The sequence below is a fragment of the Vanacampus margaritifer genome, chromosome 3 (genome assembly GCF_051991255.1).
Source record: "Vanacampus margaritifer isolate UIUO_Vmar chromosome 3, RoL_Vmar_1.0, whole genome shotgun sequence".
Classification (NCBI taxonomy): domain Eukaryota; kingdom Metazoa; phylum Chordata; class Actinopteri; order Syngnathiformes; family Syngnathidae; genus Vanacampus; species Vanacampus margaritifer.
This window is the reverse complement of record NC_135434.1, coordinates 9,744,305-9,768,338: the sequence shown is the minus strand read 5'-3', so window position 1 is coordinate 9,768,338 and position 24,034 is coordinate 9,744,305. Positions and strand designations below refer to the sequence as shown.

The 24,034-nt window shown below is 42.9% G+C and overlaps 1 protein-coding gene across 5 annotated transcripts in view; it reads left to right on the top strand.

The window, feature by feature from the left end:
- sh2b3 (SH2B adaptor protein 3) overlaps window positions 1-24,034 on the top strand; it is a 45,718-nt gene that overhangs the window by 2,040 nt on the left and 19,644 nt on the right. For 2 of the 5 annotated variants that reach the window (XM_077561408.1, XM_077561407.1), the window contains one exon: window positions 19,496-20,644. In XM_077561408.1, the coding sequence (XP_077417534.1) occupies window positions 19,496-20,644 (1,149 nt within the window). Of the gene's footprint in view, window positions 1-162; window positions 1,230-5,412; window positions 5,729-19,495; window positions 20,645-24,034 lie in introns of those variants that run through there. The other 3 variants (XM_077561409.1, XM_077561410.1, XM_077561411.1) reach the window with 3 other exon arrangements.

The following is a 24,034-nucleotide window of genomic DNA, read 5'->3' as shown; positions in this document are numbered from 1 at the left end:
GTCACCGATCCTACAGTAGAACATCAGGATGGTGAGAAAAATGATAGCAGTACCTTACATGGACAGTGATGCAAAATCAATTAGGTAATCAATAGAATACTCCATTTTAGAAATATTAAATAGCATCAACCCTAAATTATACGCTTTAATGATTTTTTACAGTACTAGCTGCCCTTAAAGGGGAACTGCGGGGAATGAGTTTGCCGCCCTTGCGCTGAACGTTTGCCTTCTCGTGGGCCTCCTGCAGATGAATTAATCCTCCGGCGAGCAAGAGAAAGAGGAGCGAAGATGAAGCTGAACGAGCGCAGCGTGGCCCACTACGCCACGTGCGACTCGCCGCCCGACAAGACGGGCTTCCTGTTCAAGAAGGGCGAGCGCAACACGGCGTACCACCGCCGCTGGTTCGTCCTCAAAGGCAACATGCTCTTCTACTTCGAGGAGCGCGACGGCCGCGAGCCCATCGGCGTCATCGTCCTGGAGGGCTGCACGGTGGAGCTCTGCGAGTCGGCCGAGGAGTTCGCCTTCGCCGTCAAGTTCGACTGCGCCCGCGCCCGCGTGTACAAAATGGCGGCCGACAGCCAGCCGGCCATGGAGTCGTGGGTCAAGGCCTTGTCGCGGGCCAGCTTCGACTACATGAGGCTGGTGGTCAAGGAGCTGGAGAGGCAGCTTGAGGAGATCCAAGAGGCGGCCGGCGGAGTTCCGCAAGGCAGGACCAGGTCGTCCAAGCGAGCATCCAAATCCAGATCGTCTTCCTCCTCTTCGTCGTCCTTGTCGACGTCGTCGTCCAGCTCTGGACAAAAGAACCACCAGGATGAGTTGCCAGGAGGTCACAAGGAGAACGGCATCGCTTGGAGCAAACCGCACCACGGTTTGGCAAACGGTTCCGCTGACGGGGCGGCGTCCTGCGTGGCCTGGGAGGGCGGGGCCAATGGGGCCAAGGCTCCCCCGGTGCCCCCCAGAAGAAGAGGAGCGTCTCTGGAGAGCCCCTTCTCCCCCGGCACCGGATGCTTCTCCAAGCTCCACGACTGGTACGGACTTGAGGTGGAAGAACTGAGAGCGCAGTGGCTGCAGAGTCAGTGAACCCGTGAGGGACGGACGGGTCAAGTTGTCCAAGAATAATTCGTTCCGTTTTCCAGGGGCGGAAACTGGAGAGCATCTCCAAGGACTTGCTGCTAAAAGCAGACTACACCCTGGAATGTTTGAAATTCTCATCACAAGCCACTTTTAACATTACCAGCTTTTTTTTTTTTCCATTTTGTCACTCTTTGTGTAAAAGCAGGCATTCCTTCCCTGCCTTTTTGTGTTGCTCTTTTGTAAAGGCGGACAAAAGTCAATCTGGCATTTTCCACCTTTGCATGTAGCAGTTGTCCATTTTCCGCCTTTTTCAATGTTGCTGTTTGGTATAAACAGCACCAATACAGAATAGTGGGAGAAAATCGAGCCAACAATTTGCCGCTAGTAGCCAGTTTTACACCCACGGTAAAAGCATTTCTCCGCCTTTTTTTTTTTGTGTCACTGTTCTGGAAACCGCACACACACGGAATGGAGGCGGCAACAGGACAATTTTCTGCTTTTGTGGGTAGTAGCCACTTTTACACACTGCCCGCAAAAAGACGTCATTTTCCTGACTTGTTAGTGTTACTGTTAGCAAATTTCGCAATACTGGGACCAGGGTGCGAAGTTTAACACCTGACGCTCATTCCAATGAAGTATCGGGCGTGGGAAATATCCCGATTCTCTTTGATCTGTCTTTTTCGCAGGATCTCTGTGTGAAAAGGGCTACAGTGTCTTTGACGGGAATTGATCAGATTCAGTTTACTATGTGAACCACTACATTATCTACACAACAAATACTTTTGTTTGGCCTCTTAGCGAGGATATCATTTGTGATTGATTGCGCATCCTGTCTGGTACAGGAGAACGCAATCTGCCTTGATGTACAATCTGGGATCATTTAAACAAATATTAATTTGTCGTCACTTTTGCTTAATTGTCAGTGTAATATTGACAACAGAGTCGTTTGGATTGACACTTTTTTTCTTGCGACTCTAACAACCACACGCTGCCGCGGGAACATAAGTGACGACACGGACGTAAACGACTATATTATCATCGCATTCTATTTACTTCGGCCTTGAGTCACTCTTTCCGTTGAAGAGTTTCCATTTAACTTCTCTATGCACTCGAGTTTTGACGTATGGCAGCGGGTGCTTCAGTTTTCAGGGTCCGGGTTTGAATCTCGACTCCGGCTCGGCTCATTTTCTCCCTGTGCTTTTGGCACTGTGGCTTCTTTCCAAATTCTTACCCTAAGACTCATCCACAGTCAGCCGGGATAAACTCTAGCTCATCTTAAACTTAAATGATGGAGATTGCTTTAGAAAATGGATGGTGTCGTTCTGTCATGTTGTTTCCCTCGCAGGTTTTATCAGAGAATATCTGACCGTAAGTTTCCTCTTCCATGTTGGAAGTTTTTTAAAAAAACATTTTTTTTTATTAAAGGCAGTGCTCTGCAAAACGGGCTCATTCCATGGTGATTTTTTTTTTTCAGTCAACTGTTATCGAAGGACCACACTTTGTTTCTGTGTTGTTTTCCTTTTCTTTTAATAACATGTTCCGACAGTGGCTGGGTGACTTCAGTCCACGTCATTGCACAGCATTATCATGAATGTTACACACATGGTACAAGAGGGAGAATGTTGTGCCCCCCCCCCCCCTCCAAAAAACACATTTGCATCAGTGTTAGCTTTAATTGTTATGGTGGCATGTTTTATTATTTGAATGTGCCAATTTTTAAGCACATGAGTGTAGCATAATCAAGTGCCAAATTTTAACTCAAGTAGCATAATTGATCTTTATAATCTAACTATCTTGTGTCTTTTTCCAATTTTTTTTAAATGATACAGATATTGTTTGAATAATCAACGTTAACATGTATATTTTAATGACGATGGTATTCAAATATCTGACATGAAACTGCAATTTCATCTATGTTTTATTGACCTAAATTATACATTTGCCATCATTCCTGCTAATGGTAGTCTGTTGCCTCTTTAATTGCACAAATGAAAATGTATGTAAGATGATGTATGGTAATCAACTTGATTGTGTTCATGAAAGGCCGTTTTACTTTCTTTTTAAAAAAAAAAAAAAGTCATTAACTTTTATCAAGCATTCTGTGATGATTATGGTACTATGGAATATATTTAATCTACTGTAAGCGACCCAATAAACTTTCAAGACTGGCCATTAGTGTGAACTTTGTACCACCCTTGTTTCCATGTATTACATAATCGACATAATTAAAAATACAATTTAAGTACAATATATATATTAAAAAAGAGAGAATACAACACAAATAATTACACTAGTATAAGGAGTATATTAGCCATAGTTTTTATTAGGAATACTATATATTGTCTGTTATGATATAATGCAGGCAAAAGATGAAATTCCGCATCTTGAATTCTGTAATTGAATTAGAACGTAGGTAAAACTGAACAGAAAAGTGCTCAATACTTTGACAATGAGAGAGAGGGCGATAGAGAGAGAGAACACATGTTACGACATTTAACTTTACGACAATGTATTCCACTTTACGACGCTACTTCTCGGCCTCTTTGGCGCGCTCAACAACCCCCCACACCCCCCAATCTCCCCAACTGTGCTAGTTACCCAGTTAGCTACTTTACTTAGAACACTGTACTGTACAACCAGTAGAACCGAGAGCAGAGCACGCTTTTTTTTATGGTGGTGCCTGAAAACGGCAATAACAGTCCACAGACACGAAGACTCAAATACAGGTATTTATATTTACAACCTGACCATTGGGGGGGGGGGGATACGTGCAGTGTTGCGTTTTATTCACCAGATGGCGCTGTGTATCAGTGTGTATATGGGAAAAGAGACAGTACTGTACACTTTCTGTTGGAATACTTAAAATTATTTTAAGTTAAATCTTTGTGGGAGCTTTTCCCCCCTAATGAGAATAAGCTATTATTAAAAGGAGGGTGGTTTTACATTAGATATATTGAAGTACTTTACTAATCCTGTGAGAGTAAGAAGTTCAGAAATACAAGCCGATGAGATGTGTGGACTGGCAGTGAATCGTGTCTATGTTATCAATGGTATGTACTCTAAATACCAATGCTTTGCAAACTGTCTGGATAGCCCTGGAAAGAGTTGTGGGAGATAATAAGATAATAATAGTATGGAGATGCACACAAATTGAAAGTACAGCACTTCCTGTCTCACACAAACAAAATAAAAGTGTAATTGAAGACATAAATTTCACTCTCCTGAAAATGTGTTGTCAAAGTCTAAACTAAGAGCACCTCTATACTCTAATTGTGATAGAAAATGGATGGATTAACATGACGTCCCAATGATGTTGCAAGTTTTGTCCTCAAGTACCACACACACGCCGAATGAACTAGAAGCTGCGCTCATGCACAACAAATGAGCCTCTTTAGCTCTGTCGAATTTGATTAGAATTCATTTCTTATCCTAACGAGGGACATAATAGTTGCAGACAATAGCATGTTTTACTGCGGTGCGCAGGAAACGAGCTGTTGGTTTGTCATGAGACCCTGCAGCCTCAGGTCATGCCCATTCACCCCGTGTGTAGTAAATTGGATAAAAAGCACATTTGTGGGAGGAATTTGCATCTGGTGAAGCAAAAAAATAAAAAATAAATAAAAAAGGATCCCCCGTGATGCAGGCTGTGGGAGTCGCGCTCATGTTGCCAAATCATGTGTGTTTTCCCCAAGTCATAACAAAATTTGGGCTACCACATGCTACTAAGTGTGAAGACAATTTTAGCACGATGCATTCATTCATCCATTCAGTTTCTATAGTGCTTTGTTGTCATTAGTGAGTCAACCCCGTCTGACTTGGTCCAATCACACATATGAACAATTTAGTCTCAAATTCGACTGGCAAGCGTGTTTTTTGAACGTGGGAGGAATTTCCTGGAGAAACAAAAGTCCAGGGGATTCAAACCCTGAACCTCTAAACTGGCAAATTATCTAATTACACTTAAATGATAGATAGATAGATAGATAGATAGATAATATTAGTTATATATGAACGACCATCACATGAAAAACAGCAGCATTTTAAAGGAATTAAAATAATTTGTGTTAGTGATTTATTAAAAAAAAGAAAAGAAAACATGTATAAAAAAAAGGGGGGGAAAGATTAATATATGGTGATTTTTAAAGCCTGTACATTTTTACCACAATTTCCAAAGTAGTAGAAAAATTTGAGGGGGGCACAAGGGTTAAATTGTCAAAAACAAAAACAAAAAACAGCATGTCTTTTGTAAGTGGAATGTTCTGCTTTTATTTTTCTCAAGCGGAAGCCGGAAACGCTGTTGTGAAATGTTTCCAACTTGACGCGAATGTGTATTTTTTTTTTCTCCACTGAGCGGAAACGAGGGTCCCCACTTTTTTTTCCGCGTCAAGTTCGTGCCTCAAAGTTTTCTCTCTCTTCTTTTATGTCGGAGACATTGTCGCGTCAAGTCACAATGGAAGCCAAAGAGACCATTTTTTGCACTTCTTCCCGTTGAGGTCGACTCACGCTCTAATTTTTTTGTCTTGGTTCTTCCCGCCGACGGCACTTTTTGTGACCAACTTTTTGATGCCTTTTCGACACATTTCCGTTATGCGAAGTCCAAACTGTTGTGTTGTCGTCGTGCTGCGGTGGGTGCCCGTCCGAGATAACGGAGAACGTGAGTACTGTAATGCTTCGTATTTACATTCTAATGCTTCAAAAACTTGCTCCCTTTGCGCCACATGGCACACTGACTGTCCCCAAACGACTCCCCCCCCCCCCCCGAGTGATGCATTCAAGTTCTAAACACCGCAGTTATTTTTTTCATTTTCCGCTCGAAAAGATGTTGGAGTGTCATTTAAAAGGCAACTCGGAAGTTTTCTGGCGGTGTCCCGTGAAGTGCTTGCCGTGCCATAAACTTGGCACAAGTATGTGTGTATTTTCTAAAAGTACTTGGAGAAAGTCCACGTTGTCGTGACGCTGACGTTGACAAATTGACGTAAGTCTGGCTGTGGTCACCATGGCAATGACGCAGCATGGCACGCAGGTAGCCCATCTTACCTGCACAGATGTACAAACATTCAGATAAGTCTTCTGTAATGACATACTTAGCATTAAATAGAACGTAGGTGTGTCATAGAAATTGTATAGGTTTCTTATTGCCAGTTTACAAACTAAATGGAGTCATGTGCCAGAGTTTAATTGCAAACAGTGATGCCTGTGTATAACAGTTCTGAGGTTTGGGGTTCGTTTCCCGGCTTTGTCCTTCCTGTGTAGAGTTTGCATGTTCTCCTTGTGCTTTCTTGGATGTAGTTTTCTTCCTATTCAGTCCAGTAAATTAAATAAATGCAAAGCAAAACATTGGCTTGACAGTTTAGAGGTTCCGGGTTCAAATGACTTGCATGGATTTTTCTCCAGGTACTCCATATTGCAGCTCGCCGGCCGCCTTTATGAGAAGCAGTATAGAAGATAGATAGATTAATTAGTAATTAATAGGTAAATTTTTTTGTAGGGATTCACTGTACTCATGTGCACCCCATAAAGTTGCAATTTAGAAATTTTGAACTTGAAATGATTTCTTACCCTCTAGTGTACACAAGTGTTTTACATGTAGTGGTATTCAGTTTCGAATTTAAATAATTATCATTCAAATATTTGAGCACAGTGTTAATTAATGTTCATTATCATTTTAGGAATAAACATCTGCCTCATTTTTGATGAACAATTAGAGGACTACGCTTATTTATTTATTTATTTGAGGTTGTACTTTGTGTAAAAAAAAAAGCTCGAGAACCACTGGAAATTGTCCCCAACTGTGAGTGTGATTAATTTGTGAATGTCTGTTTGTCTCTCTGTGACTGACTGGCAACCAGTCCAGAGTGTGACCCGCCTTTCGTCCAAAGTCACCTGGGATTGGCTGCAGCTCACCTGTACCCGAGTCAGCATAAGCAGCATAAAAAATGGGTGGGTGGACGAATGATTACACAACAGGTGTTATTCGAAGCTATCATGTTAGTGTAGTGTCCTAGTTTTGATAACATTATGCGCCATCTCGGATATGCAGCAATGTTTTTTTCGAGCCACGAGGGCGTTGCGAAAAGGTGACGTGACGACTAAGGAAAATATATACGTCTTGCCATCTTTTACACAAAACATGACATTGCGACCCGTTTTGGCACAGGTCCACTCGTGATGCCGTCATGATTCTTTGTGAGCAGCAAAAATTGTGGTGTATAATGTATTTATGAATTTGTAACATTAGACCTTTAATTGTTATATTGGAATCTCGCGAGTCGGAACTAAACATTCATACTGTCTGTAATTTTAACAGTGGCTTTTACCTTCTTTTTAAAAAAAATTATCTAGTGCAGCATATTTGGTTAAATACAGTTCAGTTGTATTTAACTTTAAAGTACCATATTGCATTTAATCTTCAGAATGGTTCAGGTCTTAGCTTCTTCTTTTTTTATTTTTTTATTATTATTATTATTTTTGTTTACTTTTTATCATTTTAATCGAATCATTAAGTTCTTCATATTCCCATCTTTAAGTGCACTGGTAATGTTTATTGATAAAACCTCTGCCCAATATTATGCTATTATACATATTTGAGGGGCAAAGTATTTTTGATGTGCCGTTTAGTGATGTAAAAGGTTTGATAAGCCGTTGTTGTCAGAGATGAATTGCTTTTGTTTCTGCATTAACACATACATGAAAACATGGAGTCGTCCTTTGGACTACGGCTAATTCTTCAAGAAGAAACAGGATGTCCGCCGTCGCTCGCAGGGTCAGCCCACGTGACCACGGCCTCGCATCTCGGCGCTATCGGCCGCCGTCTCTTCCGCCCTTCTCGGGGTTTCCAAGAACTCCGCTGACGAGACCACGAGTGAGGACGGACAAACGCCGACGCTGCGGGAGAGGGGAGGAGAAAGGCTTCAGGACGGGAGGGGAGGAAGAGAGGCACAGAGGGAGATAATTGCCCGACGGATCGGAATGGGAATTTAAAAAGGAAGAGACAAATTAAGGCGGAAATATGGAGGAGAAAGAAACTTTGTGCAGCAGAAAAGTGGTGCAATTGGAAGTTCAGGACGTCATTACGCGTGATGTCAGCACATTTTGGGACATTTTAGCTCGGGGATCATTTAAAGGACACCTTAAATTTATTTAGCTTTCTTTCCCCATTGTTTAAACTTGCGTTATGTTTTTGATGACCACAAAAGGATGGATAATAAATAGAGATAGACCGATATGTTTTTTTTTTTTCAGGGCCGATACCGATTATTAGTAGTCAAGGACGGCGATAACCGATATTTGGAGCCGAAATTCATTTTCACTAAAAGGGAAAATATTGGCATAAACATATAAAAAAAAAAATACAAACTCTTACATTTTTTTTATTTATTTGAAAGCATTTGTTTATTTAACATTTTAACTTTTAGGGTTCCTAAAATATTGGAGTTTAAAAAAAAAAGTCTTAGTCAATAGACATCTTTGTTTTAAAAATCTAACAAAAAGTTCTGGGATCTCCCAGGGGCAGTAACATGTTTTCAAAAGTTAAATACAAACTTAAACAAATTGTTTTCTACTGTAATAAAGTGTTACAAAAGTTCATACAAAAACAGAAGCTGCAGAGAGTTTCCAGGCTCATCAGCATCTCTGAAAATTAAAAATTAAATAAAAACATTTTTTATTTAAATGAGTTCCCTGAAGTTAAAACTAAAAAAAAAAAAAAGTATCCATATGATTCTTCAAAATGTCCGATGCCAATATTCGTTAAAATGTTTAATATCAACGCCGATTATCCCTACATAATAACCATTAAATCAAAAATGGCTTGGGGAATATTCTGCTTGCTCAGTACAATACAAATCCTCTTTAATATCATTATGGTAGAAACTGCTTTAAAATGGTGCCGTTTACAAGTACAGGCAACAGAAACCATTGCCGCGGAACACATTGCGTTTGACTTTGGAGGTTCCACTCTCTGTCTGGCAGCTACCACGGTTAGACACACTGGCTGTTTTAGAGGTGTGCATTGTGGATTTTCTGCAAAAATAAAAAGCACACAATTCCCAGCTGAGGTTCATGTTAGCTTAGAGGCAAACACGCAAGTGTCGCCTTCAAAGCAGCCATAATTAGAGAGCGTTTGTGCTTGGGTGTCTTTACTCCGACATGTCCCTCTACCGCAATCTTGTTAAAAAAAATGTTGATTACAGGTCCGCTTCTTAGATGCAGTTGTGTAGGGATGTTGTTGGGGTTGGGGGGGGGGGGGGTGTATGTGCTTGTCAGCGCTGCAGTTGATTGTTGGAGCGGGGATGTGGTCCGAGAAACACGCCCTGATTGTTTACCGTTCAGTCACAGGACGTTTCGCTGGGCTCCGTGGGTAGATCTGGACTTTTTTTCTTTCACATGAATTTACTTCAAGTCTCAGTAAGAGCAAACGTCAACTCGTACCTGCTTAGCAAAACGACACAATACAACTTGGATGCTAGCAGTCCGAAAGTTGCCATCCTGACATATTTTCCTCAAACCTGTTTGGGCTGCAATTAGAATTCCAAGAAGTCAGATGAGACGTCACACACTCTAATAATTCCCCGACTCCCACACCATTAATTCACGTCTCTGATATTGTTAGGAGTCTTCGCAGTTTGAAATTAATTGAACAATTCACGTGTGGTAATGAGTCACTCTGTAACGGCTTCCGCAAGCTCATTAGAGACGGCTTCATATTCCCCGGGTGGAATATTTGAGACGTGCTTGGATGGCGTGAATTCATCTTGGCTCGGAAGTGAATGATGGATTGTTGTTTGCAGCTTTCCTGCAAACAAGCGTGTGTTAAAAGATTCCAGGGATACGTTTTGTTTCATGTTCTCGGATATGCGGTCAGGGTTTTTTTTTTTTTTTGCTTTCAAGTCTTTGTAGCTGCATTCAAGCGCCTCCATTATCTGGACTGTATGTACAGTACACTTGAGAATACGACAGTACTTTTGATAAGACCTGAACTTAAAGTACTTATTTGCCTTGGAAAAATATAATAATACATAGCACTTTTTTTTTTTTTTAATAGTTAGTGAACCTGTCAATCTGTTGAAAATTAACCGGCAAACTATTTTGAACAAAGCGGTTTATATTAGATATGCCAGTGTAAAAAGAAAATCTTAACACAACAATATTTAAAACCGTAAAAATTGTGACGTAACGTCGTGCACGATGGGATTTTGACACCTTTTTTTTCTAAAACTAAATATCAGCACTGTTGCTAATGCCAAAGCAACATAAAAAAAAGAAGAAGCTTTTTTTGTGCAAAGTTTTACGTTTGCACCGTGGGTCACTAATCTTTTTGAAATGGTGAGCTACTCCTTGGCCACTGATTAATGCAAAGGGCTACTAGTTTGATACATACACCCTTCTGAAATAAGTTACTACTTTTTAATCATATGTTATGCTATTAATAATAATTAATGATATTCATTATGTGAAGACTGATCACGTTAAAGATGTCTCACTATCATTAAGAAATAGATAAATATACAGATGGGTGCAATTATAAAAAATAGAAAATATTTTATTGTTGAAACATTTTGGAATGATTGATCTTATTCTCATTTTATTCACTAATCCTGGCATTTGAACATTCACTTGTAGCCTTTTTTTTAATTCACTGTATCCACCTTTGCCTGTTTAACAGAAATTGTTTGATGACATCGCACTAACTTTTTAACACCTCTAATACCACTTTAACTCATTCACTCCCAGCCATTTTCACTGAAGCAACCCCCTTCGCTCCCGGCTGTTTTAGTGGATTTTGACTGATTTTGCATGGCCCACAGAATATTGTGTTCTATTGTTATAAAAACATGGAACCTACCAAAATAACGATTAGAGTCTCTTCTTCCAGCAGGAAAAAAAAAGTATGTTTTTATCTGTTTCCATTTTGCAGCATTTAGTATTAGAATATAGCTAAGTTTCATCATTCTTCACAAACCTGTTGAAAACACTGGGGAAAAGAGCTTGTTGCAACATGGCCCTCAGCGATCTCTTATACTCTGCTGCCACCTACTGGCCGTTTTTTTTGTAATAACTACCATTGCTTCAAGCATTCTCTTCAGTTCAGAGGCTGCATCAATCTTCTGTATGCTCTAGCATGAAAAAAGGTATAAATACGTTTTTGGGACCATGGTAATATTTGAAATAATTAATTCGTAATTAAAAAGGCAAAAATGACCAGGTTGGCTTCATCCCTCCATTCCGTGTCGGTGTCATTCATACAAAATAGCGAGAAGGGGTAAATGCCCGCTTTTACTAGCACTGAAACAGAGGCTTGTATGTTTACTCATACAGATGCTAATAACCACGGCTTTGTGCTTTGTGGTGTATCGTCCACAATCTTCTGTGGTGTCTTTGAGCCCCGATGCCTCGCCGCTCGCTGGCTCTGTTCCCAAGCAGTCAGCCCTCCCGCAATCACTCATCACGTGTGCATCCTGCCAAGATGTCTCGACTCGACTCAGTCATTACATCCTTGTGCTTTTATTATTTCCCCAACATGCCAGGTTCTGTCTTAGCGAGGATAAAGACGGACTGCTGACTTCACGTCGACAACTTTTATTAGTCACGCTGAAAGTGCAGATTGTTTGCCACCAGGAGCGTTTGTGTCCATCCCTCGTGCGGAATTGTGTTGTCTTGCGACACTCCACAGTGTGTGTGTATTCCGCATATGTTTAGACATGGCTTGGTGCTTTTCAGTTTTCCCAGCGCGCCTCCTGGTTCCCAGACCACAGGAAATGGCTTGAGAGCAGCACGGCTTTATTTCTGTGCGTCTTAAGAATAGCAGCATTGTGTTGTGTCGGAGCGCGCATTGTTGTGGGAATGTAGAACTGAACTGGAGAATGTCCTCCAAAGCGAGAAAAAAAAAAAAAAGAAGCAAACTAAACAATGTATGGCTCCTAACTTTTGCTAACCTTCCAAGTGATTACTAGCTCATTTTTGTGGATACAAATAGTCTATAAATGCTAACTATAAGGCAAAGAGGGGGTGGCTTAAGGTTGCTGTGCCCGTCAGCGTTGGTATTTCAATAGTGTTAAACTTGGACGAATTTCGGAGAGGAAAAAAACTTCCACCAGGGCTGTTTTGCCCAAGGCTTCGTGTTCGTTTACCGCAAATCAGCTGATTCTCCGCTCAGGCTGTGGGAAGTAAGACTAAGGTTATCTCATGTTTCAGTGTCGCTTCCTCCTTTACAAAATGTTCAATTATGCAAGCTGCGTGCGCGTGCACGTGCTTGCATGTGTTGATATGCGCGACCTCTCGACATAAACACGGAGGGAAGCTGAGGCCTGTCCTGTCCCATCAACTCTCGTCTCCTCCGCTTGGCATCAAGAAGTCGTGCACTTTTGCACAGCGGTGCTCCCGCTGGCCTTTCGCAGCAACTTTATTGTGCTTGCTGATCAAATTTGAAGTGAAAGTTACTGGAAAAGGTCACATGGTGTCAGTTCTTCTGAACTGGAGTGTTGGCTAACATGAAGTGGCCTCCTTTTGCTTGTGATAACAAAATTGTAAAGGGTTATTGGTTGGCAATCCGGTTGAGCTCCATCCTCAACACTTTACAAACTTTCAGAATACCTCATTGTTTCACTTCTTTATGGAATATTTTATTTTTATGTAAATCAATGACAGATTGGATTATTTATTTTTTTAATATACAAGTAATGGTTAAGAATGTAAGCTCAAATCTAAGGGTTCACACTGGAGGCTAACATTTTTTGGAAATCACGTGGTATTCCCACAGGATGGGAGTCATTCTGAATGGGAGCAGGACAGGACAGGAGTCATTTTCACCCGTAGCGGGACAGGACAGGATTTTTTTTTTCTAAGGAACTGGGATGGGATGCAAGTGAAAATCCATTCCCGTGTAAATTGTAACCCTCTAGTTCCCACATCACTGGTGTCGGCCAGAATCCTCCAAAATCTCCAAAAGCCTCACTTTTCAGCCACCTAAAACAACGGCCTTTTTGTTGAGCCTTGGGCATTGAATCATCAAAGATAGCAAGACATTTTCAACACTTAAGATTAATCAGTAATGCATACATTTAGCAGACCCATCTGGGGACTGGCTAATAGAATATATATATATTTTTTTTTTAACCCCTAGGCGGTATTGTGACCATTTTTTGGCTTTTTGTTGGTTCTGACCAAGCCATTTCAAAATAAAATACTGCCCACGGGTAAAAGACACTTTTTGGGACATAGGAGGTTTCCGCTTGATAGCGCCGACATATTTTGTTTCGTTAGCACTGTAAATAGCGTTTATGCTTGTAAGGCTCCGCCAGTAAAAAAGTCAATTTAATGCGTTACTAATGTGCCCAGCAAAGTCACATTTGTTTAAGCTTGTAGCGTTCGCTTACAACGGGACATTGCCAACTTTCAGTTTTCAGTCATCTCTTTCTGTGAGGAGGCGTAATGCTTTGTTTACTTGTTCAAAAACATTTTACAGTACTGTTTTGTTTTGGAAATGTAGCCTTGCTCTGTAAGATGAATTCTCGCGGCATTTGTGAGTTCACAAACTCCGGAGAATACATCTTGCACCACCGAATTAAACCACAGGTGGTTCGGACCAATCACAGAGCACCATTGTGTTTGGGGTGTGATATGCAGCTGTGACGAAACCAGGAAGCCAGCGCTGACGCCGGGGCAAACAAACAAACCTAACATGGACGAATGGACACTGCAATTAATTCTCTTCTTGTAGAATCACCCACCGTTTCCTTATTGAATGTCGAACAGCGAGAGGCGCTTTGTGCATTATTAGCTGGTAAAGATGTTGGCGCTTTTCCTCCCCTTCGACGAGAACGAAGGCGACATTTTCATCCGTGGCCGTGATTGGTCAAAACTAACGTGCACAATGCCGCATCGTCCAATCAGCTCCAAGCATTGTACAGAATGTCCCGCCTTTCCCAAGCAAATCACTGTGGAGCAGTCCCAGGTTCATATTGTGGCGAACTCCCTTGAGTCAATCACAATGTACTGTGTATATATATATATATATATATATATATATATATATATATATATGTATATGTACCCCAAGTCTTAAGTTGCGTATCATTGTTAAACGAAAGAACCATTTTGCATGTTGTTGTCCTTGGAAAAGATTTCGAGGGTGTTTCATTAGACGAGCTATTCATCAACCCTCCATCATAATAAGAGCTCTACCATTGAACAGATGAGTCATATTATTTCTATCGTCATTGCTCTTTTTTTTTCTTTTACTCCACTTCGAAATGCACTTTATTGACAGAACAGGAAGTGAAAATGGAAGAAAATGTGGAGTGGATCCTTACTGCCATTCAATTACAATAGTTGAAAAGTTGATGCCTATGCTGTGTTAAAAGCTTCAATCAACTGTAGAACAATCAATCAATCAGTCAGCACCAATGATGTCATCATTAGTGTATATCGTGTACATTGCCTTTATATAGGAGTCGCTGCTAGCCAGGGCAGGGCTCTTTGTAGCTTCCTGTTGCTGTGATTGCAAGCCAGTCAGAGTTAAGATCCTCCACTCAGTCTGACTCCCCCACCTGGGCCTTACACCCGAACCTGGCGCTCCTCCTCTACCCCTCCTCCTTCCCCGCACTTTGATTTTCACACTTCCTGCCCTACCTCTTATTATTCCTCATCCTTCAATGCCCCCTTGCCTAACTTTTCTCCATTTTTGCTTTCTTGTTTTATTTCTTCACCCCCCCCCCCCCCCCCCGTATTTCTTCTAATAACCCCCTCGTGCCCACACACTCGCTATGCTTTGTAAGTGTAAGCCACACTGATTCACTCAGTGACTCACACAATGAAAATTCAAAGGTGGTAATGAAATCTGTTTTTCATCCCGAACCCCTTGATGCACATGTTGCCATGTTGTTGTTGTTTTTTCTTTTTTCCGCTCCACATTTTCGGGAAAACAGTGTTTGATGTGTTTGATCAATTCATGCCACTATTACGATAGAGCTATCTGTTATCAATAGTAATGGGAAAAATCAATTGTTTGGGATGGTTAGGATCACAAGTATATTGTGTATATTAGGTTACTACTTTATCAATCCCAAAGGAAATTCTGGTCTGACACCGCCCAAAGCAGAAAGTAGGTCTTGTGAGACAGTCCGAACAAAGACCTGGTTGAGGCTTGTTAGATAATGTTTGTGGAACTGCAACCTCAGAATGCAAATACGCATTTGACAACACCCCCCCCAACCCCATTTTTTGGTCTTACTCTTGACTGGTTAAGTATAAATCTTAGTCCCACATGTGCAAGTCAGAGCCAGAGTACATTTTGAAGTTGTCTTGAGACCGATCACACCAGTGAGTCATGAGATTTGTCCTGAGGACGAGATTAGTTTGCGTGTGTTCGTCATGCATCCTGCTTCCGTCATGCTCCATTAGGATCTGTTAAGGAAGAGCATATGAAGTATCATTTTTGATGTTGGGTCGGTTCACATTTTATGTCTTGTGGCCTCCATCTGTATTGTGAAGTGTTTGAAACAGAAAGCCTCCTGGTTGGAGACTTTGTTTGTTTGTTTGAACAACACTATTACGCGACTATAAGACAGGCATTGTGTGGAAGGTTTTGGGGGGTTTTCAAGTTAATTTTCATAGTAGTTTTTGATATTCATTATATTTCTCTCCAAACGGCACGAGACTTGATTCTTATTGCAAGCTGCTTTGCTGGAAAACAATTCAAGCCGGCAGCTGTTTGACACGTGAGTATGTCTTATAAAGGCCTCGCTGCCTGTTTTTGATTTGAAGATGAAGTGATTGAGCGGCAGCCTCAGTCACTTAAATGGGACCTACCCTGTGGCTGATAGGCGATAGGGATGTTTGTATTTAACCCAGAGGGCAGGAAAGAATGAACTCAATGGACGCGGTGTGTCAGGGTAGGAAAAGATGTGTCGGACTGAGGGAGAGACAGATGAGGGTGACTAAACAAACCATACGATCACGGCAATCGCTCTGGAGTTCGTTTTAAGCGAACTGCGCTGAATGTGGCAGTGCAGTGGTCGGGTAGTTAGCACATCAAGCTCAAAGTTCTGAGATTCCGGGTATGGGTCCTAGCTTAATGTGTGGCGTTTGTGTGATCTCCTCATGCTCGTGTGGGTCTCCTCCAGGTACTCTGGCTTTGGAAAACTCCGAATGACTGTGGCTCATTGATTGTCTACAGCAGTGTTTCGCAACCCTGGTCCTCAGGGCACACGACCCGGCCTCTTTTCCATGTCTCCCTATTCTAATGCAGCTGATGACAGCTCATCAGCAAGCTCTAGAGAAGCCTGGTAACGATCCTCACCTGTGTTGGAATAGGGAGACATAGAAAACAGGCTGGCTAGCGTGCCTCCAGGACAGTACTGTACATATGCCCAGAGTCAAAGTCTTTCAAAAATGTTATGTTTCCTCCACAAGTGGAGCGCGCTTAGTTGCATGAACTTGAACACATCTGCAGACGCTCACAACAGGAGGACCGGGCGATGAGGATGACCATGGGAACGGTGGCGTCTGAACCCCCCCCCCCCAGATGGATACGGCAAAGAGGAAGTGTGTGTGCATGTATGCGCATGTTGAGTCACTCATTGCTGAGTCATCGCTGGGCTGGCCATGCAGATAGAAAGACCCTTCTAGGGGGGCCGGCTGCAGGGGCGCAAGGGGAGAGCGCACTGAGCATGCTCTGTAGAGAACAGGAAGGAAATTGGTGGTTGTGACAGGACTCCTCAAGGAACTGGCGTGATGCAATATTTCGCGATGCCAAGTTTTTCTTTTGGCCACATTTGATTTTGTGGGGGAATAAACAAGACGGCGGTAAGATCGGCGCATGGCACTTAATGCAGAAGTGGCTGCCGTCGAGTGGCGTCATTGACGCCATGGAGAGAGATTTGTTTGGTAGATAATTTGTCATGTTGGAGCATGTTTTGCTGAACACAAAGAAGCACCCCCACCCCAACCCCCCTTCTATTTCTTGTGGCTCTCTGTGATCTGTTGGGCTACTGAGCGTCCCCTCCGCCCCCTGTCACCTCCACACATGCGCCTAACTCATTTGAGCATATTCACAAATATGCATACATACAGTAATGCTTCCTGTTTGTAGAAAAGACCCTTCACTGCTGCATGGGAGGAAGCTGGTATGTATTGTAGGTCGATGCTCACTCTTAAGGCTATGTTTTAGTAGTGAGTAGGCAAGTAGTGTTACGAAAACGCGTGTGTTTTCATATCTTAAAATCCTTGAACGACATAAGGCTTCCAGATAGAAAGTTACTTCTAAGATGGCATTTTGCTTGTTTTTGCTGCTTTTGCTATGTTTGATCCTCCCCAATACTTAGCCTTGACTCAACGATATTAATGTGTGACTGTACTTGTTCTCACTAGTGGGCAAATGCAGTGTGTTTGAAGAGGTGATAGACAGGATCTGGATTTCCTTTGAATAGAATAACTACAAGCAGTTTCTTTGTTGAGATAAATGGATAATTCGAAAAACCACACTGCCATGCCTTTCTAATTATAAGAAGAGCTGCTTGATATCAGCGGTGGCTATTCTTTCTACTCGTAGCCTAACTGGAAATGTGACACTGTGGCATTTGTGACTGAAAGGAAAGTTTGAGGAAAGACCCCTCACAGGGTTCAAAGAGAACAATCAGGAGTCAAACATCAAAAAATAAACACGGTGGCGTTGGTGGGGTTACTGGATGCTTTCAAAGACTACCCAGAAGAGGGTCCGAATGAACTGGGCACGCTTCGATTGTTGTGAAAATGTGATTTGACCTCAATCCACTTTCTGGCAATTGATCCAGTCAGTGTTGACCTTTGAGGCATAACTACAGGTAGTAATGAGATGCGACCATTGGCTTACTCAGCACGGCAAATGGCAAGACCTGTCTGGCACACCTTTTGTCTCTACAGTTTCTGATTTTTGTTGGAAAGGTGCGGTTTGTTTTAGAATAATAATTGCATGAGGGATGAGGGATCATTTCTCCAAATATAATTGTGATAATATTCTACTGCTGGGTCATACATATGTAGTTTTAACAAATATGACAAAAAGTGCAAACTCCTACTTTTGATTTGTTGAAAAATTATAGCAAATATCTAGATAGGTAAATTTCCTTGGCTATCATTTACATCATCTGGCAGAATAGGTTAAAGGAGAAGTCAACCTTAAACATTTCTTGACAATATGTTCTATGCAGCCCGACTAGTCTAAATACAGTATTCTGGTTAATATTGAATTAGTGGAATATGACTTCAGCAGCAAAATGCAGCCGTATTAATCCATCTGAGGAGGTGGCCGTTCTGTCGAGTGAAGATGACATCACAGTTGCTCAAGGCTCAGGCAACGACCAATCACAGCTCACCTGTTGTCTGAGCTTTGATTGGTTGTTAGCTGAGACCCGAGCAACTGTGATGTCATTTTCATTAGACAGCAAATGGCAAAATGGCCACCTTCTGATATTCTTAAAAACTGCTGGATTTAGCTGCTGAAGTCATATTCCATAAATTCAATATTAACCAGAATACTGTATTTAGACTAGTCGGGCTGCATAGAACATATTATTGTCAAGAATTCTTTGGGGGGGGGTTGACTTCCCCTTTAAGAATCAATTTTAGAATGACTAGAAATGGGCATACATCTGGTGCACATATAAATGCCCCTGACCTCGTGAGTGCTTCATCGTAAAGCCAACGTGTGTGTGTGTGTGTGTGTGTGTGTGTGTGTCAGAGTAGTTGATCCTTGAAACTTGTCACGTACCAACACCTGAGCACACAGATGATGGAACCGGTAGTGTGGTTGATTGAGAAATTTTCCAGCCATACTTCCTTAGTCAGACCTCATTCAGTGTCTCTCTCAATGACTTATTATTGCGTTCATTCATTTCACATAGTTGACCTTCTGCAATCGACGTGGGGGAATTTATAACGGATTTAATCGTTGCAATTGCTTCCACTCCAGCTCCTTCTCCTCGTTTGTGCTCTTCAAGTCGTTCATCTCCTGACTGGAGAGGCAATTTACTAAGTTATTTTGCATATAAGTCTGTTGACTCCAAGATTGAGTGGGAGCCAGTGTCTCCTTTGCTGGTTGTTGGCCCAGATTGACCTTCGTTTTTGTCCAGAGACTTGTGTAATCTAATTTGTATCGTTGGACATAGACTGTAGATAAAACCAGACTTTGGATATTCCCTCACAAAGTTTCAAATATTTGAAAGGCATCCTTTGACTGGATTCCTTTTTTTAGTGCTTTGCTTGTTGATCAACTATCAGCATTATCTCAATTTGCTCCTAATTACATTTCCATGCCTCTCTGTTTTGTAAGCCCCCACCCATTCCTCCTTTCCCTCCCTATTGATCCTGTTTCTTTTTTTTTTTTTTCACTTTTTTTAGTCTGCCATTTTTTCATTCACTTCCTTCTGTGTTTGCTTCTCTGCAGTTCTTCTCAGCCGGTCTGGTTACTGCAATGAATGGTAACACATTCCATCCAGCCAGCACCACCGCGACCGTAGGAGGCGGCCCAGGCGTGGTAGCGCCCCCGCGAGGCTGGAGGGAGTTCTGCGAGCTGCACGCCATTGCTGCAGCACGGCAACTTGCAGGACACTACCGGAGCTTCGCCAGGGAGCGCCCCCAGCATGACGTCCTCCCACCAGAGACATTTTCTAAGCAGTTCACCGACCTTTTCCAGCAGCATTTCTGCTGCGAGGTCGACAGGGATGGCACACCGCTCCAGCAGAGCGCCTACTCCACCGCTCCCGGCAGCACTGCGGCGGTTCCTCCGCTTCCAACGCAGACCATGATCGGCCGATTACGAATCACCTCTTTGTCCGGGGTGCAGGACTACCGGGAGGCGGGCCGACAAAGCGGAGGAGCCGCTCTCTTTGCCGTGGTGTCGCCGAAAGTGGAGCCGGTCGTGGTAAGCCGGGAGCAAGAGCGGCCTCTGCGATGTGCGGCGGGAAACCCCCGTTCAGGAAACCCGGTGCTGCTCAGGGGCTTGACCCGTACATTCGGCAGCGGGTCACTGTTCCGTAGCCGTAGTAATGAGGAGCTGTCTGGCACAGACAGTCGGCAAATATCGGACTCTTCGGCTTCCAGTCCAGCGCATGCTGATGTTACACACTTCTCTGTCAGTCAGATTCGGCAGTCTGTCAGACGACTTTTTAAGAAACGGGCCCTTCCCAGACCACCCTCTTCACAGGACCTGTCCGCCAACAACCCCACCCATTCCTTCACCGGCCCCGTAAGCAGCGTGGCCCTCACCTCTGAGCAAACCTTACCCTCCTCATCCTCACAACCCGCCTCTTTCCTTAACTCTGAAACCACACCTGCTGCATTGTCGCCGCGCTCTGGAGTAGCCTCCAACTTCCTGGATCGTTTCCGTTGGTTACGCGGCGGGAGCATGAGGCAGAGAAGGTCAGAGGCCAGCAGCTGCTGTAAAGAGGGCCAGCTGAGGTACTTGCTAGTGGACGACACCATCTCAGACTCTTTGCCGCGATGGCAGCGCTGCCGCCTGCTGGTCAGGAGGATCAGGGATGCCGAAGGCGGAGGGGGCGAGGGCTACCAGCTAGAGCTTTATGATCCTCCAAAGGTACAAGCACACGCATACACACGTCAATTAACAGACTCGTTAACGCATATGTGCACTGTGGAATTTATACATGCAATGATCCCACCAACATTTGACAGTCAAGTTGCAAAAGAGTGAATGTATCCTGAATCAGGGGTATCGAAACGCAGATTGTAATATGTTGTCCATGTCATTGCACTAAGCTGCAGCAGTATACATTGCTATATAATGCAACAATCCAAAATACAGCTCTCACACGTTTCCTGCATCCAGCTGTTTTTGGTCTTGGGGTTTCCTCCTCCATTTTCGAATCATCTCATTTCCCCCCCTGTTTGTTTTCATAAATAAAGACGCAAATAAAATAATCGTGTCGGTGATTTCTACCTCGCGACAAAACAAGAGCAGAGCTATTTTGGCATTTATGTTGACATTTATTGGACAAGCTCCAGCATGCCGCGACCCTCGTGAGGATAAGCGGTTCAGATCGTTTTCTCTTTGGCTTTCAGTAATTGAGTCAGCATTTTAACGACACCCCCTTTAGTGCTCTGATGTTGAATAAGCTGTGAAATTCATCAATACAAATTCAGTAGAATTTAGAGTTCTGTGACGCTAGTTGTCTTCCTCTTGGTCCTTTTGTTCTAATTTCAATGGAAAATAGTGTATAATAAAATAATATTGTAACAGCATTTAAGTATAAGTAATTATCTTTTGAACCTGGCTAAAGGAGCTAATGGAAACAGACTATTTGCCCTCCTGTCACCGATTACCGTCACACGCTTTCTCAGTGTGCACATGGAGTCTATTGTTAAACACGTAGCAGCGTTTCACCACTTGACACTTTTACTTATGCTAAACTATTTCAAAGAATATACACAAATTCATGTCCTCTTGCACTCTAGTGAGTAGATACACCTCCCACGCTGCTTCCTGTTTGTTTGGGGCTCACTTCAGCCACATGCTCTCAAAGTCTTCTACATGTGACTCAGTTCGGACTCCAATACGAAACTCACGTTCATGTGTGAGGTTTTTGGCTGAATAAACAAGCTTGAGGTTGCACACCTTGAAATAGCGCATCACAGTCTCTGCAGCAGTGCCCCCCTCCCCCCTCCCTTTTTAAAAATTTTTTTTTACTCATGCATGAGATTGTGTTTTGGCTCCCAGCGTCATGATAGAAAACAGCAAAATTTTAAGTCGGGCCAGCTGCGAGCTTAGGCAGCTCTTGTTTGCACACCCGGTCCCCCAGGAGCCCCGAACCAGCAATCAAAGTGGCTTCTTTGACTGTTGTCCCGGCCACAGCCAATCTGTAAGGTCACTAGAAGCAGAGCTGCGTCTCGCCTCTGGATGGCTGCGAGTGTGTACTCTGGCCCACACGCTTCAGCTCGGTCAATGAGAAAGATGTCGCATGTGTGCGCTCGGTAGCGTTTTATATTTAGAAGCCCTCAACCTCTCTGCCAGCTGCGAGCCTGACCACATGCTTGAAGTAATTGACTTAATGATAGAGCCGGAGCCACGCATGTGCCCGCGCATACGTGTACGTTTGTGCACCGCGGCAAAGGCCCTGGCAGGATCTGGCCCGCTTGACTGCGACGCCAAATGCATCAGGGTTCTCTCACGTTGTGTTTGTGCACACGCGTGTGGAATCTTGGCAAGGCAGAGCGTTAAGGGCCCCGAAAATGGCCTTAAAAGGAAGGAGAGCTGTTCACGATCATGCACACAATTTAAGGCTTACGTGATGAAAATTTGTTTGAAGTTTGCAAACTTTGTTGATTTTTTTTTTAATCTTTAATACATCAGAAGACTTTCTATGGGTCAGCGTGTGAGCACAAATATGGCAATAATAGCTATGTCCGTTTTTGGTGGCTTGTATTTATATCTTTGCTGTGTCTTTTGTGTGAAACATTATCAGCAAACTCATTAGCTAAAAGAGGAAGCTGCTTGGGAACTGATAATGAAATTCCAGCCATGACGCAGCTGCAACAAGTCCAGAGAATTAATCCGAAAATGCAATAATCACACCAGATGATCCGTCTGATTAAGTAGCCTGTGATGACAATGGCGTTCAAATGTGAAAGGCGACAGTAAATAAAAATCAAATGCGATCTTTCCAAGTGCATCAAGGGTGTTTTTGTCAATGCAGGCAAAACTGACGGCTGTTTCACTTCTGCATTGTCTAGATTGGAGGCCACATAATGGAACATTGCATTGTGTAATGAAAGTCTGTGGCCTCAACATTATTTACATCTATTTTCCGACCGTAGGGGGGGGAATAGAAAACTTTATTAATACCAGAGTCAAAATGACGTTATCATGAACATTTGAATAATTGTATAAGCAAATGTTTAGCATTTTAACATTCTTAAAGGTCAAGTATAAAATAATAAAACATGACAAACACTTAAGTACAGATGATCTTATTGTGTTTAATGTGTTATACAAGTGGTTAGCACTTCTGCCTCACAGCTCTGAGGTTTGGGTTTTGAATCTCGGCTTCGGCCTTCCTGTGTGCCGTGTACATGTTGCATGTTTTTAAATCCAGGTTTTACTGATTTCTCACACATTCCAAGAACTTAAAAGACTAATTTGTCTATGGGTGTGAATTATTTGATTGTCTTTATTGTCTTGATTGCAAGTATGATATTACTTGTGATTGTAGAAAGCATTTAACCATATCCGTCTGAGAGTTCCGTGGGAGGTTCTTCAGCAGTATGTTATATTGGACTCCCTGATACGGGAAGTTTGATTCCCGTACAAACGGTGTCAGAGTTTGGTCTACAATGACACCCATATGTCAGATTCATGTTCATTTAATTCCACCAAGGCTACACTTTCTCACAGATTCTGTTCGTAACCTTTGTGGGCAGAATTTCCAGGAGCAGCTGAAGCATTGAGGCGATCCGGTTTTGTGGCCTTAGTGTTGTAGCGCTGCTTTTTTGCAGACAACCTTGGTTGATCGTGGATACAAGACGCTGTAATGGAGTTTCCTTGGCAGGGAGTCCGGGCTCAATTAGTGGTACTTTAACTTAAATAGGGCGAGAAACTTGCTCATCCAGGAGGCGCTCAGGGCAGAGCCGCTCCTCCTCGGCATTGAGAAGGAGCCAGATGAGATGGACGGAGCATCTTGTTGGGATGCCTCCTGGACGCCTGCCTGTTGAGTGACTAACCGGTCACATAAGTAGGCTCGAAGTCTGTTTTTTTCTTCTGCGTGTATGATGACAAAGCAGTCAGGACAAAGATGCTTCCCTGCAGAAGTGAATCTTGTCATTTCAGCTGAATGGACGGAAGTCAGGACGGAGACATCACCGACGGCAACATATCATCTCGGCGGGCCTTAGCTTCGGGATCTTAAAGAGGACAAACTGACCCTCGCAGCCTGTAAACAATTTACATTCCGTTCCTCTTCGTTTTAGGTGA